The sequence below is a fragment of the Lepisma saccharinum genome, chromosome 24 (genome assembly GCF_977018435.1).
Source record: "Lepisma saccharinum chromosome 24, izLepSacc3.1, whole genome shotgun sequence".
Taxonomy (NCBI): domain Eukaryota; kingdom Metazoa; phylum Arthropoda; class Insecta; order Zygentoma; family Lepismatidae; genus Lepisma; species Lepisma saccharinum.
The window spans coordinates 41,959,224-41,977,130 of NC_139252.1; the positions used below are offsets into that span (position 1 = coordinate 41,959,224).

Sequence of the window (17,907 nt, forward strand, 5' to 3'; positions counted from 1 at the left end):
AAAGAGATTTACATATTGTTATGATATCTTTTAAACACCACGAAATCTAATTCCAATAGAATACGATACTACTCCTTACGTTCCTGTAAATGTTCACCATTAGTCTGGCGAAAAAAAGTAACGAAGATTTCCGTGTTTCCTTGAGGAAAGATAAGGCGTCTGCTTGTAGGAAGCAAGCATTAACTGCTTCGATCATTGACCTTCACTGCCAGAGTGACTCACAGCTGGCCTTCCCTCGTTCCAGTGTGCGTATAAAACAGGTATTTTATTTCGTTCGTTCCAATCCACAGTTATATCAAGCTAACATTCTAATATTTTCGTAAAATATGTAGTAAACAAGTTGTATACATTATGGTCTTCCAGTGTGTTGTTGCCTCCTGCTATTTACACGCGGGAGATGGGAGTGTTGTAAACATTTCTGAACCCAAAGGTCGAGCACGAAGGAAAGGTTGTGTAAGCATTGGAGGCAATAACAAGGTAATAGAAGTTGAAGGAAATGCTGGAATGAATTATATCAGAAATTGAGTAAAAACTGTTCTCATCACGCATAGGGCTATCAGATCGCTCTTCAGCGGAGAGTAAGACAAATTGTCTCAAAATGTTGGACACGAACGTATTTACTAGGACATCTTAGCATATAACAAGAGTATGACATATTCAGCTCAAAAATTAATGTTGAAGTGAACGGTTGAGTTGAAAATTCCTCAACTGCTAATTAATAGCACGGCTGTATGTGATTTCAACTTGTGTATGTAAGACAGAACGTTTTTCGTCGATGTGGGGCCAGGAAGAGAAAACAATCCATGAATTCGGGAAGGAAAAAAATCACAATTTCGTAAACAAAGTCTGGAAGTTCTTGTTTATTAATATGTAAAAAACTACTATACACTGGGAAAAAACAGAATTGTGTGCCTTATTTCTCCAATAAGGAGAATAATTACTTGTTATTTCGAACAAATTACCGACACTTATATCGATAAAACTTCACAAAGTAAGCATTTTTATACATATATCCGGACTTTTTCGGATCTAGAAAATCGTGAAGTAATTTCTGAGCTTTTCCGAACATCCAGTAGCAACCATGCACACTCTTTGATTTAAGCATACTTCTCCAAGGAACCACGTTATCTTAGACTCCCCTCAGTTTTTCTGTTTCTCCATCTAATTTGAAGTTACGTGATGCCCAAAATACGTATAAGGCATTTGAGATTTCTTTCAAATTCCTTCCGGAGGCCAGACACAACTATAAAATGTAGGACACGTCCGAAAATAAGAATGATTCTTATAAGTATTTTTATTTAGCGTCGTTTTTCTTTCACCTCTTGCTAATTGCGACGACGAGGATGAGTGATATGATGAAATTGATGAAGGGGCACTCACAAAGAACACCCATACGCTCGACGGGATTCGAACCCAGGACATGAGACATCGTAGCGCACTGTGCTAACCACTCTGTCACGGGCGGAATTCTTATAGCCCTAATCGTTCCTCAAGCATTTTTCCTATCTTTAACTACACACGAAACATAAAGAACAATGTAAATAAACAGGTGCCAGTTCACACACTAACCGTAAAAAAAACATATGCACGTGAAAATGCAAAATAATATTTATTTTTACGTAGTTGTGACTTATTATTGTATATTAAAGAAATATATTAGTGATAAAATGACGGAAGTACAGGAACATCTCCAATGAAACACTCATGCCTTATGGATATTTGTATTTCTTGCCGAACAAGGTTCCGAGTTCGAGTTCCGACCAAAATGGGTTCATTGTGTATGTTCATTCTTGTCTTTAATGTAATCATAAATCGTCGTCATGAATAATTTAACTTCAGAGGAAGAAAACTGAGGTAATTACTAATAAAAACAATAACAAAACAAATTTGATCTTAAAGCCCTGGCTTTGCGCTACATCTTCCATCACGGGGATCATATGCGTGCGCCCAGGGGGTCAGGGGGAGGGCAAATGCCCTCCTAATCATGGACGTCTGCAGATTTTTTCCACGAAGAGACAAGCAAGGTATTTTTCCATGGGGCATATTACCCCGATAATTGTGTTGCATTATCGCATTCCTGCATCCTCATTATAATAATTAATGTAAATTATTATGACTGAAATCAAATTATACATGTGAAAACGTACTTTTTGGTTGACATTCGTTTTCTAAGGGAAAGATGTGGCAATCCTTGCCCCCCTTCCAGACATCTATGCCCCTATATTATTATATTTTCACCTAAAAATTTAGGATAGATGAATCCTATCGCCGTTATTAAACTATATTATACTCTTAAAGAAAGTTAAGTATTTTCAAGCCGATGAAAGTTCAAAGCAACTACGGGGGAAGGGGGTGCAGTGGCGAAACCACAGCCCCCCACAACCTTGAACGGGAATCAATTTTAGGGGCAAACATGGAAGTAAAGGAAAGCAAGAGCAGCAGAATCTAAGAGTAGCAGGACAAAAGGATACTCAAGATGGATTTTGTTTTCACGTCTTTCTTGCATTATTTCTTCCAGACTGCCAAGAGCACCTGCGGGGGGGGGGGGGACAGAGCTGCAATTGCCCCCTTGATTTCAAATTTTATACAAATATAAATACCTTTTGTAAAATGTTCTTGCTCGCTTCGCTCGCAATGTCTGCTTTTCTTGCAGTCTAGTCAAGTTCAGAGCCTTAGCTAGGGGTCGACGGGTGTTAACCCTGGACGCCAAACGATCTAAATGAAAAAACTTGTAAAAGAGAATAATATGGCGCTCCATGAATTTGTTTCCCCATATTAAATCGACATTGTTTTCGTTTTGCAAAAAATTGGATCTGAAAATTTATTGGTCGCTTCGCTCGCAATTTGTTTTCTGTAATGCATTTTAAATTACCGAGGAGAGAAGTACTGCTGCTAAAAGGTTTTCTCTTAAGTGCATTGCATGAACAATTGTTTGGAGGGAAAGGAACGCGCAGATTTGATAGACAATTTATATGATTTTTACTGTTGGTAGATAAGTATATGTGTGTGTGTGTGTGTGTGTGTGTGTGTGTGTGTGTGTTGTATATATATATGTATGTATGTATTTATATGTGTGTGTGGGGCGGGGGGAGGGGTGTATATATAAACACACCCATCAATGCAATAAAATTTAAACAAGTGAGATGAAATTACGTTATTCTTTTCCGGCTTGAACTATCATCAAGGCTATCCCCCTTAATCAGAGGGTCTGCGCACGCCTATGACGGGGACTGACACTTTACGTAGGTGTAGACACGCTTCGTACAATTTGATGATATCGCGATTACGTAATGGATGTGCAGCCACTTAACTGAACCCCCCAAAATTCACATTTTATTACTAAATTCTAAATTAGCATAATATCACATAGTTTACCTATTCATACCTTTGGTGCACTTTGTGAATTGTGCATTAATCAACATCAGGTTAATCGCGGCAGGCAAAGTGGAGGGAAAATGACAATGAAACACAACGAGGCCCTTGGTTCCCAATTAATGAAACTTTGTCTACATGCAACTGAGTCGCTGCGTGAAATTGCTGAAAATGTCATTTTAATTTCTTAATTTTGCTTATTTTATATTGCTTTTCTAGCACTTGGCGTCAACAAAGGCGATGAGGATGATTAATGAAGTTATGAAATGGATGATAGGACATGATGATCCATGTCTTACACAAAATTCTAAGTTGGGACTAATGAATATCGATTCGTCTTATCATTTGTCAAGTAGTTACTTTTAACTCCAATCTTTTTCAAGGACTTCTGGATTGACAGCATGTGTGTTGCGCGATGATGATTCGACGAAAACCACCATTTCAGTGAACTTTCTTGACAATGACTCTAATATCAATAAAGAGAACATTTTCTTACGAATAGCTGTTGTTAAGAAACCAATTCCTGAAACTTTTTCTGGTAGTCTCACGGCACCCAGCTGTCGTTTGTTATGGCTGGGCCTGGGGGTATGACTCACGCTCTGTCAATACTCAATCATTCCCGAGAATCCAGGTCCGCCAGGCAAACCCAAGCGACAATTTTGTTATTTGGGTTGCATAGACAACAGGCTTTAAGATGTTACGATATCGTAGGTCTCGTGGCCCAAGAACTACTTTCCATGACTGTACGGTGTGGTGTATGACCACGTGGTGCGTGCTAACCAATGAAATGTGCGTTTGAAGCAGCAGACAGGCATTTCTTGAATCTGCACCGCTATTCTTACACAGGATCTACTTGGTTGAACGCAATTTCCTTGCACATTGGGATGCACCTGCACTACACGTGCAGTGGCGGGTCCAGCAGTTATAGTTGGGAGGGGCGAATTTCATTCGGGTACCTGACCACAATTGCCAGAAACCATGTGAGCATCCATATTTCAGAGATTACGGAGTCATTTTCCAAAAATAAAGTTCCGGGGTTGGAATAGATGGTTGGATTTCATTTTATTTTTGTTATATAGCGTATTTTTTCTACCACTTTTGGCTAATCGCAACGATATGTATGAGTGATGATATATGAAACTGATGAGAGATACTCACAAAGAACAAATCCCTGTCCGGGATTCGAACCCTGGACCTCTGGCTGGAATAAATGGTAATTATTGTATGTCGTTAATGTATCATAATTCCTCCCATTGTCACAGTAAACTGAATGAACAGATACAAGGAATAAAGTGAATAAACAAAGAAAACAAAACCCTATTGTCTCTAGGGGTGTCAGAGTCATCAGCTTTGAGGCATATTGCAGAGTTGTTGGGATCCAAATTTAAACTATAGGTCCAGTTCCTATCATGAGTCGAAAGTGGATTTAAATCAAGCTTCAAATAAAAATATTGTCAAGTATGTTAAACTTGGTGATAAAAGAAGGAACATTTGAGTCTTCAAAAGTATTAAGCATAATAATAGATCCAAGTTCCTGGCAGTTGGGAGGGGTGATCGCCCGTATCGCCCTCCCCGTGGATACGCCCCTGTACATGTGGTGTCAAAAAGTGTAGCGAAGCATATTTTGCACAAACACCCCCCCTTAAAATTGAATAATGCTCTCCTATTATGTTGTTTTCCCTAGTTATTGTAATTAAAAATAGCAACAACAACAACAACAATGGACACCTACATCCGATCAAAACACAATGGATTTCCTACTATTGCAGTTTAAACACCATTGCAGCAATGACGTCATCCTCACCACAAAAACGTTTAACCCTTGCACGTTCTGTTACTGCCCACAGGTTTCCATGAAGCTGTGGGGGAGGCTGTGGCCTTGTCCGTAGCAACCCCGAGGCATTTGCAGACTCTGGGGCTCCTCAACAACAACGTGAACGACGTGGCCCACGACATCAACTTCCTGTTCGCCCTCGCCCTGGACAAGGTGGCCTTCCTGCCCTTTGCCTACATCATGGACAAGTGGAGATGGGACGTCTTCCAGAATGGCGTCACCAAGGAGAGCTACAACTGCCATTGGTGGAGGCTCAGGTAAAGCAATCTGGGTATAAAAACTGGCGGCAAGATTTCTGAAACATGGGATAATATGAGAACTGCAGACTTCTCTGTGAGTCTGTGGAGCGAAAGAACGAAAACAAATCCTCCGTGCAAGTAGTACTCGAGAGGGCTCGAGGTCAGGGTGCGAAATTCTGGGGGGAAGGGGGGGATTTCCCCCACCAACAATCTTAGCATCAAATATCCCCACCACCAAAAATTTCCGGGGGGAGAGTTTTTGTTATAACAAGCAAAAGATAAGCAATTACTTTTAATTTCAAGTAGCTATACTTTACTAAGAATAATATCGAAAACACAGAAAGTAATGTGGTTGTGAGTGTTTAATGCTTTCTCTCTCTCAAGAGATCATTAACAAATCTACATCAATACTCTCACATCACATCACATCACCCCCACTCACGACCGGATCAAGAAAGTGTAGGGCGTTACCTCCACACCCCCTATACGCCTTCATGGCGTGGTGCTATGCACAGGGGAGCAATTTACCTTTTTTTTTACCTTTTACATCAATACTCTTACGAACAATAGAAGTAAAACAAGAATACAAGACAAACATACCTATAAAGTCTAACTGATTTATATTAACATAAAGCAAATAACTAAATAAAAACGTCTACATAATACAACCACTTCAACTATTTCATAATTTATTAACATCTTTAACCAGTGAGTAAAGGAATTCGTCTGCTACTTTATGATATCTGATAAAGTAAAAAAATAATTTATTTCTATGTAATTAATAATAATAATAATATATTTTTAATTTAGTAACTTATTTTTACTTCTAATAGATTTGGGGGGCGGGTTGTAGATTAAGATCTTTCTCCCCAACCAGTCTTTAATGATTTCGCACCCTGCTCGAAGTCCAGGGTTCGATACCCGGTGGAGGCACATGGTGGTTCGGATCCCACTTTAAACTGTAGGCCCAGCCCCGATTAGCCTTACTGTGCATAAAACACCAACTCAATCAATCGAGAGGGCTTGCCCACTGAACGCGTGAGAGGGGGGAGTGAGTACAGGGAGGGGAAGACGCAGCTGCAGCTACGATCGCTCAGTCCATTCGCTTTCTCCCCTTCTCTACTTTGCTCCATGTTTTGTAAACTCTTACAAAACAATAATAATAATAAGCCTTTTTCCTTCTAATTTAAAATGAAGGATGTCAATTTCTAGGACGGGGGTCGAAGGACCGGTTCGCCCCTCTTCCGACGCCTATGGACTTATCTCTAAATAATCATGTAGATATTCCCTAGGTAAGGTATGTCTGTAGAAGCCACATAAGGCAAACCTGGTTTCATTCAAAATATTCAATGCCATACCAAAGTCTCGAACTGGACCGAGAGAACGGCTGCTTTCTCATCTTTACAGGATAGTCTTCATCTCGGTCTTCTCTGGAGAAGACTCGAGGATTCTCGTCTTGTTCTCGTCTCGATTTTTACAAAGCTGTCTCGGTCTAGTCCCGTATTTTCTTGTATTCATGTTTAGATATTTAGCCTCTCTTTTCTGTCCCTTTTGACTAACCGCGACGATCAGAATGGGTGAAGAAAAGATTAAATTAAAGAAGGACACTCACAAATAACACCCATGCCTCGGACGACATTCGAACCAGGGAGTCATGACATCGTACCGCGCTGTGCATTCGTGAATAAGTCAAATGATAAGTCTTATGTACAAACTTTTGATAGTTAGTTTTTACAATTTTCTCTTCTTTTTAGGGAAAAATATTCCGGGATAAAACCTCCAGTTCTACGATCGGAATATGATTTTGATCCAGGCTCCAAATATCACATTCCAGCAAATATTCCTTACATCAGGTGAGTACACACAATTACTTCTATGTATTGAGATTAATAAATTAGATTTATTCCACTTAAGCCGGTCTTACTATCACAAGACAACTTTGTAATTTCAAACGTTCTCTATCAATGTTAAATATTATATGGTAGACTGAATATTGATATTTATATATTAAGTACACGGTCATAAATATTTTTCTATTGCAGGTACTTCGTGGGGACCATCTTGCAGTTCCAGTTGCATAAAGCTCTGTGCTTGCGATCTGGGCAATATAAACCCAATGACCCTGGTCACCCGCTGCACAAATGTGACATTTATAGAAGTTTAGAAGCTGGACACCTTCTTGGGTAAGAAACTATACTAATTTGCAATTCCTTTCATTCTGCTTATTGGATTTGTCCACTTTGTTTCCCCAATCTCTCTCTCTCTCTCTCTCTCTATCTTTCTTCCTACTTTTCCTCTGCCTCTTCATTTGCTCTCTTTACAATTATTCTTCTATTTGTAATTCTTTCTCCATCTGCCTCTTTTTATATCCAAATTTCCTTCTATCTCTTCTCTCATTGTGTGTGTCTCCCCTTCTCTCTCCTAAATCTTCTCTATTTCTCTCCCTCTCGTCAATTTATTTCTCTCCCTCTCGTCAATTTATTTCTCTCTCTCTCTCCCTCTCTCTCCCTCCCCCTCTCTCTCTATTTCTCTCCCTCTCGTCAATTTATTTCTCTCTCTCTCTCTCTCTCTCTCTCTCACACACACACATTAGAAACGGAAAGTGAATGCAATGTTGTTCTACTGACGTTTCTCATAAATCTCGCCTATCCATAAACGAATACCCGTTCACTACCAGCATCACTACTAACACATGTATGTATGTCTAATATCGTGAGTCAGTCACTAAAGAAAAACACTCGCTCATGACAGAAATGAAAACAGTAGATGATATCCTGCAAGAATTAGAAAAAGTTCTCGTTTCTTCATTTCTTTTCTCCACTGAATACTATAATTGTATTTCAGTCGAATGATGGAGCTGGGCTCGTCCGAATCATGGCCAGAAGCTCTAAGGGCTGCGACAGGGGAGTACAAGCTGGATGGGAGCGCCTTGAGGGAGTACTTCAGACCCTTGGAGGACTGGCTGCGGAATGAAAACCTCAGAACACAGGAATTTGTTGGCTGGACCTACGGTAAGTTCTTGTTAATTTTCCAAATTACAGCTATGACCCTTCACATTATTACAAATGAAATATAGATTGCTCTCCAGGCTATTGAAATAATAATTATGATAGATCAATTAATATATAGCTATTATTTATCATATAAAAACACCTTCCTTTTTTCAAACCGTTGACGGATCTAGAAGTGATATATTGGAAGGCGAACTTTTGTCGAATAGATATTGATATGTTTATACACAACAATAAAGACACTGAGCTACGTTCATAATTTCTAAACCTCAAGCACATTACAGTAGGTTAGGCTACTTGTATTATCGCCCAACAAATTATATATGTACTGTAATGTTTCGTATTTATTCCAGATGGGGACTACTGCAAACATAGCATTGAGACAGCTGGGCTACAGGTGTATGGAGGATACTACAACCATGCAAGAGTTGTGTCGGTGGCATCAGACCTACTCCTAATAGCGGTGCTTTTGCTGAGTACGAGATCGTTATGGTAAAAGTGGATGTACAAACGTTTGTCTATCATAGAAACGAGGTAAAGCGATATTGTTTTGATGCCTTTCCACAATCTGGATAGGTTTGAAGTTTGTTTATTACACAAGTGTACCGATAGTCAGTGTTCAACGGTGAAATGAGAACACGTCAAATCTTCCATTACACGCTACAAATATCATTTGCTTCTGATGAGTTCAATCATTTAACGCCACAAATATGCTCTTAACTATTATCCAATGGAACTCTATTGTTGTCGCGTTTCCTTACTTCTGAAAAGAAGCTGCATCTTCCCTATGTGTTCATCATAGTTAAGAAATTTCACTTTACTAATAACTCATTTGTAATAATTATATTAGGGGCATGCAATTGTCCCAGAGTAGACATCTTATTTAACCAGTATTATTGTCAAAATTATATGTAGTTATAGAAAAGTACACTCAGATCAAAATCTACAGCAACACAATCTAGTGTATGTACAAAACATGATGCATTCTACATTTTCTACACCGTAATGAATTTCTTATACGTCTGCGTAGAAACTTTGAATATAAATACTGCGTTAGAACGCTAAGATTAATTTGTAGCGAATATATTGAAATGAAATGCAGTGTCGATTATTATTGCGATTTTAACATGTATACATTATTTATTATTATTAAAGAATTACTTACTGTCAATATTTTTTATAGAGGGTGAGTAAGTTACTAGTAATTTACCAATTATTAACGCCTAATATTTAGAAGATAAAATGCTCTTAGCAAAAGTAGCTTATGTAGCTAAACTATTTTACTTCAACAAATTATCCCTATTATCCCTTAACACTTCAGTTGTAATGAAATAAATTATAGTTATTATTTGTACATATAATTCTCATTTTCAAATTAATTCTGAACAGAGCAATTAGACAATGTGCTTCACAATAACAGACCCTTATTAACCTTTCTTGTGTATTTGATTTTTTCACATTGTAGCAAAAATATGGGACTTTATGAAAGTTTCAACAATCTAATAATTATTTACAATGGCGGAAGTAAACACAGAAACGACTATGTAAAATTACAGTGATCAATATTAAGTTGTGTAATTTGTTACATTCTAATAAAGAATTTTCAAGATCAATTTATGCAACACAATTTTAAACATATAAAAGTACTTATAAGAGAATTATAAGGTGTAATTTGTGTGTATAGTGTTGTAATTATTGTCGTCTTTTTGCAATAAAGTTTATTTTGTAAGAGTTGCGTTGTGTTCAATGTTGTTCAAGTCTGCCGTCCGAAGCAATTCAATTATTTGAATTGCAATTAAAACATATCTGGCTCCCTAGCTTGTAGTTGTAGCGCTTATAAAATTAAGAAACTCCCAAGTGGTGTGAGGAAATATGATGAATGGGGAACCATGAGAATACTGTAGTGACTGAATATGACATAACATATAAAGCATGCAATATTTCTATGAGCAAGAAGGGGAAATATTACATCCCTTTAAGTGCCTTCAAGCATCATGTGATGTTCGTCTGAAAATCCATTAGCATTACCTAATCTTCTTCAAATATGTTGTATAAATTATTAGGTTTGTACAGAATCAAAAAAATTATCAGAATTTATTAACATAACAATAATAATACTAAGAAAGTAACTTATAAAAATTAAGAAAGATTATTTCGGTACTCACTACAGTCTTATAGAACATCGCTTCCTGGAGTATCGATGAGCGGGAGTCGAACCTGAAACATAGAAAATTCAAACATATTAATAAAAATATTTCTCCCTTAAAAATTACAATACATGAACTGTTTCATGCATGCAAAATGTAGCGTATTATACAGAGCATTCCCTGACATTCGCTACGAGACTCGGCAGCAAGCGGCCCGGCGTCAGAGCTTGTCTTTCCCGGTGAACGGGTCCGCGACAGTCGCACGCAACAGTCTGTTTTCTTCGCTCTCCCTGCCTTCGCTCTCTTTCCCCTTCTGTTGACAACGCAGACTGACGCCAGTATAATCCTCCCTCGAAAGTTGTGTTGTGTCCTGTCCGTGTGTTGAAGATTGTGACTTAATATGACACCACAAAAGTTTACATTACAACAAAGGATTTATCTTGTCGAGTGTTACTTCTGAAATATAAAGTATCCGCACACCATCCGTGAGTTAAAAGAGAGTATTGTATGAGAAATCGGGAGAATTAAAGTAGACGAACTTGCACGTGTAAATGTCAATTTCCTTCGGAGATGCCAGGAATGTGTTGCAGCAGAGGGGCATCATTTTCAACACCTGCTGTAGTCAAGGTTAGTACACAATATGAAAACTGTAATTTTAATAGCAGACTCTAGCGACTGTCGCGGACGCCGTTCACCGGGAAAGACAAGCTCTGACGCCAGGCCGCTTGCCGCCGAGTCTCGTAGCGAATGTCAGGGAATGCTCTGTAGTATCCGATCTCTCGGCCTCGCAGGAAACTGGACGCACTATTAATTCAACAGGTTATACGTCAGGATGTCATATGCCATAAAGAAATGTGCATGAGTAAATTGAGGTTTCATATTCTCCTGTCGGACAATACTATAATGAGGGGTTTATCCAGAATTTTCATCTGGTGTTTGGTTATACGTTCGTATTTACGGGGCTGCAAGGGTATAATTTAGATCCACGTTGACCATAAATTGTGAGAGGCAGTTAACGAAATTTTGGGGAGGGGTGTTAGGGAGGTGTTGAGTTTGAATTGATGGTTTAAGTCCACTTTATGCATAGATAGGCTAATCGGTACTTGACCTACAGTTTAACGTGGGATCCGAACCTCTGTGCAATGTGACTCCACCAGGTATCGCACCTGGAACCCCTTGATTACAAGGTGGCGGCGCTATCACTGTGTCATCGAGTTAGTGAGGTGTTGAGATGTGTTGATAAATGAGACTATAATCTCTCGCATTTTATAATAATGGGAGGCAATTGGCTTATATTAATGATTTAATTTGCTAAAGTTCGTTTTAGATATCTTAAACTAGAATCGTTTTTATAATTTTAAGTACTTAAAAAGACATGCCCCATGTCTTCATTGTAGTTTTATTGAGGAAGGTAACGAAGACGCATTTCTGTGCAGCGAATGAATAACCATCGCTTGAAGCTGGCGATTAAAAAATCAAGGCTAAGGTGAAGCATACCATCAGGCAGAACGAACAATGCCAGCGGGGAATAACCTGGGCGAAGGTGATATTTAGAGCTCCTCCGCGTGATGATGAATGAATGGGAATTCCTAGGAACTCTCGGTGATTCCCCCTCTTCAAGAGAAGGAAGGGGCCGTGACCAAGGGTCAGCGATAAGTAAGTATTGCTATAAATATAGCAAGGATTCGAATCCCAGCACGTCAGTTTTAGCTTCTGAGAGATTTGCTTAAGAACGGCCATGAAGACCTCAGCTGTCCTACTTCTTGCTGTTGCTGTGATCTCCGCAGCCATGTCAGCGCCGGTGGATGACGAAGGTAATTTGCATTTTTTACTTGATGTTACAAAGGGCAGGGACTCGATCAACGCGAGCTAATGGCTCGCGCTTACGCGGCAGTCCTCTTGAATTTCAGTTTGTGTTTTAAATAAGGCTGAGCCGATACCACTTTGAACAGATTCCGATACTCTTACCGATTCCCTCTGATACCTATACCGAAACCAAGACTTGAAAATTGTAACAACTGGTCAAAGTTGTTCAAAATAGTGATTAATATTAGTGGGTAAATATTCCACTTCAATTTTCAGCATTAATTTACCAGTATTTCGCTTTAAAATATTCAAAAATTGCATCCGAATATTAAAATACCTGTTATGGGTGAGCAAAAGGTAACTGTGCACCTACACTATGCTTCATTACGCAGAGAAAAACTTCCCTTTCTTGATGTTTGTTGGTACATAAGGACATGGACAGTTGGTTAGTAAGACACTCATTGTTGTCAGTCTCTCATTTTTGTTTCTTCAGTTGTTTCTTCGTAGCGTGATCTTGCAAAGCGCGTAACTGCATTAGCAACAGTTAGTCTGCGAAATTTATCGATCAACCGCCGCACTGCATTACGATGTGGTGGATCTGTATCAGGAAACCTTTCCATAAACTTATTTCGCACTTCTTCCGTATATTCACCTCCATGTCGAAAGACTTGTTCCACCAAAAACACACGAGCTTCGAGCATAGGCGCCGACTCCATGGGGCTTGGGGGGAGGGGGGGTCTCGAGCCCCCCAATGTTAACGATGTGGGGCAGAGCCCCCCAAATAATTTTGCTTTCGAGGATCTAATGTATTATTTTGCTTCTCTTGTAAAGTTTACTCTGAATTGTGCCACATGAACTTAACTTTAAATACACATTTGAAATGTTCTAGACCATCAATTTTGGGGGCTGAGACCGCTAAACCATCAACTTTGGGGGGGGGGGGGCTGAGACGCTAAACCATCAACTTTGGGTGGGGGGCTATGACCAGAGACAACAAAACACATGACTTATTACTATATACTAAGTATGTAATTATGAGTATTCTTAAATTTTTTACTAAAAAGAGTTTCAAAAGACGATGTGCATGAACTAGGGTAGTGGATGAGACTTTTGGGCTACAAATGGCTCTCACATGACATTCAGAACGAGATCATTGATATATTAGGGAGATCTGTTTTGCGCTCCGTGGTAGGAGATATTAAAAGTTGGGAATATTTTGCTATTATGGTTGACGAAAGTTGTGAAATATCCATTCGTGGACAATATTAATATTCTGCATTAGAACTGTGAATAGAAAATTTGATATTTTTGAGGAATTCATGGGCTTTTATGAGATTCCGAACACTGAGATCAAAACTTAAAAAAGGGAGAAAGTGAGTCATTCATTAATTTATTTCAGTGATCAGAGCACCCCCAATAATTTGACAAGTCGGCGCCTCTGGCTTCGAGTAACAAAACCATTGCTAATGCAGTTCCACGCATTGCAAGATCACGCTCCGAAGAAACAACAATGAGAGACTGACAACAATGAGAGACTGACACCAATGAGTGACTGACAACAATGAGTATCTTACTAACCAACTGTCCATGCCCTTATTTACCAACAAACATCAAAAAGGGAAGTTTTCTCTGCGTAATGAAGCGTAGTGTAGGTGCACAGTTACCTTTTGCTCACCCCATATAATAAGATAATACAGTATTTTCACATAATATTTGCGCAAAATCAATGGAAACATCGAATTGTTCAAAACTTTAAGCATAATTAGACTCCGCGAAAGTGTTGCCACGACATTTTCATGGACCCCGCGAACGATCAAAACGCCTTGTAATTGGGTCCCGGGTTCGATACTCGGAGTGGTTCAGATCCCACTTTAAACTGTAGGTCCAGTCCCGATTAGCCTATCTGTGCTCAAAGTGATATACAGTAAAACCTCGTTAATCCGGACTAATGGGGGGTGCGATAAGTTGACCGGTTTAACGAAAGTCCGGATTAACTTGATTTGATGTAGTTTATTTTACATCGCGTTTTGTGCCTCTTGGCTAATTTGCGAAGATGGGGATGAGTGATGAAATGATGAAATTGATGAATGGACATTCACAAACAACCAAGCCCGACCGGGATTCGAACCCGGGACCCTTGGCGTCGCAGCGCGATATGCTAACCACTCGGCCACAGGGTCGGGCTCCGGATTAACTGAAATATCCTAAAGGAACAGTAGAAAGTGCATTAAAACTCCGTATATAGCAACAAAACACGTTTAGTATGGTGTATTTAAAGGGCATAGGCCTAAATACACTATGCAATAGAGTACAATGTCTGCGGGAAACAGAATTTCATCAGTGGTTGACTGCCTTTTCTTTGGGAAGTTCTTGTGTTGACTTCTAGCCACATTTAAAACCTTGCATTCTGCTTTTATTTCTTTTTGCCTGTCCGGATTAAGCGAAGTCCGGCTTATCGGGATCCGGATTAACGAGGTTTTACTGTATTCTTATGGGGGTAGTGATAAAATTCTCCCTGGAAGGCGAGAGCGAAGAGGATTTGATAAAAAAAACTTCTCTCCTCAATCACATATGGTCCTCATATTTAACGAAAACAAAACTGCCTAAAATAAACAGTCCATCACCCATTGCTCTTCTTCATGATTGCTAGTTCAATGGTCTGGAGGTTGTTGGGAACTGAGGAAGAGAAAGCTATCACATGATCCCGAAGTCGAGGTCACACAACTCATAATGGCAACACGCACATCTAACTCCACCACGGCTATGCTTAACGAATTAACTCATTAGTAGGCATGTAATCATTCCATTACCAGTACTTTTTTTCGGGAATTTCCCGTTTTCTGTAATGAAAGAGTTCAAACTTTAACTTTGTTTGGTGTGGGTAAGGTTCTACGTGAGGCGTTGTACAGTGCGATCCATAAGTATTGCCGTGCAACTAGTCCATCACCATGTTCGTGCTCTTTATTTGGCCCAATAAGAGCTTCAAGAATTAAAAGAAAACTCAAAACAAGCTGTTGACAACTTCTTTACCAGCATACATAAAATCCATCGCTTCTAATATGCAATTATAATATTATTGCAAAACCAATGATAAGATTACAACATTCCAGACAACAATAATAATTCAGCCACGCGACATGAGTGTCATCAGGAATCTCGTTTCGATGGACTAAAAGATGAACGAAATGTTTGAAAGTGGACTCTGATTTGGAGGTCATTGGTTCTAAAATGCATTTTCTCTATTTTCTCTTTCTTTCTTTCTTGTTTTCTTCTCTATCTCTTTTCTTTCTATCATTTCGATCTTTTTCATCCTCTGTTTCTTTATCTTTTTATTTCTATTATTTCAGCTACATCGTCCTATTTTTCTTTCTCTTTCTCTCTCTCTTTCTTTTTCTCTTTCTTTCTTCCTCTGCTTTGCATTTTCCTTTCTTTCTTGGTGTCCTTTATCATCTGTTCTGTATCATTCTTTCTATTTTCCTATCTATTTCTCTGTCTACCTGTGTTTATTAATCCCTATCTTTCTTCCTTTATTTTATCTTTCATTTCTCTTTTCCATTCTGTGTTTGTATATTATTTTATATGTGTGCAAAGAATTAAATGTACAATTTTCACATTTTTCACACATAATAATGACAATATTGTTAGAAATCTAAAAAACAACTTACAACTTATTAATTGTACATATGCTGATGAACAAGATGGATTGATTTAAATCAGGATTTAATCACTGATTAAGATCACTTTAAATAAATAATTTATAGAATAATGTACATAAGGATTTTGTACATATCAGAATCACTTTTGGTGAAAGTACATTAATCTCGTAATCATTTAATGGTGATTATTAGGTTCTAAGAAAGGAAACAAAATATATGTATTGATGAGGTGACCCTCATACAAAATGAAATGTAATATGTAAACTTAAATTTCTCTTTACTTAAAATTCAGTAACTATTATAGGCAAAAATAGCAAACATTTTGTGTAGAAAATGTACAAAATATTAATCATGTTAAACCGTAAGTAGTGACATTATCTTAAACTGTAAATAAACATGGCAGCTAATATTTTGCTAACGACGTATCATTAAAAAAATGCCAAAATTCCAAGACTTAAAATATTTTAAGTTACAAATTAGAGAGTACATCCAGAATGTTTTATTTTCACTGGAAAAAAGTTATCTAAATTATTACAGTTTCATTAACACACTCAACACACGTTTCCATAGTAGGTTCATATATACAGTATCACAAACAGAAAAATGTATGTTTCCATATAATTTTTAATTTGCTTTAATGTAACTATTTAAATATTTTACAGGGTCGTTTACTAGATAAAGCCTTTCTACAAAAATAAAACATACGTATGTATATGTATGGTGCCCAAAACCATACACGCAATATTAAGCATGTTTATTTTTTTAAAAAAATAAGAATAAACGTTTTAAATTTTAAAAAATCCGATTCCAATTTTTAAAAAATCATCAAAAATATTTTTCTAATAAAAATTGTGATTTTTATCCAGCCTGATGATGAAACATAGTTAACATTAATATATAACTTTTTCATTGTGCTTAAATTGTTTCTTGATGATATCTAATTTGTGCTTGTCTTGATATAGAGCCCTCCTCTGTATTTTCAGGCAGCCGTTCGCTGAGAGAGCGCAGAGCCACCTGCGACCTCCTGAGCTTCAGCAGCAAGATCTTCACCTTCAATCACAGCGCATGCGCAGCTCATTGCCTGGCCAAGAGGAAGAAGGGCGGGCGATGCAGGAATGGGATATGCTACTGCAGGAACTGATTATTTAATCCATCATGTACACACTTCTAAACTTTTCTAATAATATATTTTTTTAAATAAATGAATTCAAGTATAATTAATTTCAAACTACACTGTTATATAAATATGGTACTTGAACATGCTAATAACTAAGTTTTATGTGTTAAATTGCACTTCCTACTCCAGAGAGTGGAGTTTATTCAACACTGTTCAAAACATGAACAAAAATAAAGTATAAAACATGTGAATATAGAATATCTCCAATCCAAAAGGTAGTTCAATAACAAAAAAAGGAAATTATTTTCATTCGCACATCATGGCAGGTGCAAAATACATTTCAGTTTCTTGATTAGGGTGTATTTTGAATATTCCCTGACTTTCTTTCAGGATTTCCAGATCAGTGGGACTCCCATTTAAAACTTCTTTCGCCCACCAACTTGCCCAAGGCTTTTAAAAACATATAGCTACACTTTTATTTTTATTTTTAATAAAACACATTTTGGACTGCATTTGTAGTGTATTTTTCTTGTGAGTATTTTCCTTGAAATCGGCATACATTTTCGATCGATAAATTTTGCTAATGTTGTTACTAATAGGGTCAACACTGAATAAAGTTGCAAATAGTAATAGTAATAGTAAATCGTGGAAATAGAATATGCTTGTCAAGGGAGAAATGCTTAGTAAGCAATACGGAATATAGGGGGAAAAAACGTGGGAGCGCG

General features: G+C 38.0%; 2 protein-coding genes across 2 annotated transcripts in view; both read left to right on the forward strand.

The window, feature by feature from the left end:
* LOC145978164 (angiotensin-converting enzyme-like) overlaps nucleotides 1–10,076 on the forward strand; it is a 153,431-nt gene extending 143,355 nt beyond the window's left edge. The window contains exons 22-26 of the mRNA XM_083110602.1: nucleotides 5,220–5,463; nucleotides 7,200–7,298; nucleotides 7,488–7,628; nucleotides 8,290–8,456; nucleotides 8,810–10,076. Coding sequence (XP_082966728.1) covers nucleotides 5,220–5,463; nucleotides 7,200–7,298; nucleotides 7,488–7,628; nucleotides 8,290–8,456; nucleotides 8,810–8,952 — 794 coding nt within the window. The 3' untranslated portion in view covers nucleotides 8,953–10,076. The remainder of the gene's footprint in view (nucleotides 1–5,219; nucleotides 5,464–7,199; nucleotides 7,299–7,487; nucleotides 7,629–8,289; nucleotides 8,457–8,809) is intronic.
* Nucleotides 10,077–12,322: 2,246 nt separating this feature from the next.
* Nucleotides 12,323–17,612, forward strand: LOC145978308 (defensin-A-like). The gene is made up of 2 exons (XM_083110851.1): nucleotides 12,323–12,417; nucleotides 17,049–17,612. Exons 1-2 carry the CDS (start codon nucleotides 12,342–12,344, stop codon nucleotides 17,204–17,206), a joined length of 234 nt encoding a protein of 77 aa, XP_082966977.1. The 5' UTR covers nucleotides 12,323–12,341; the 3' UTR covers nucleotides 17,207–17,612.
* Nucleotides 17,613–17,907: the final 295 nt, after the last annotated feature.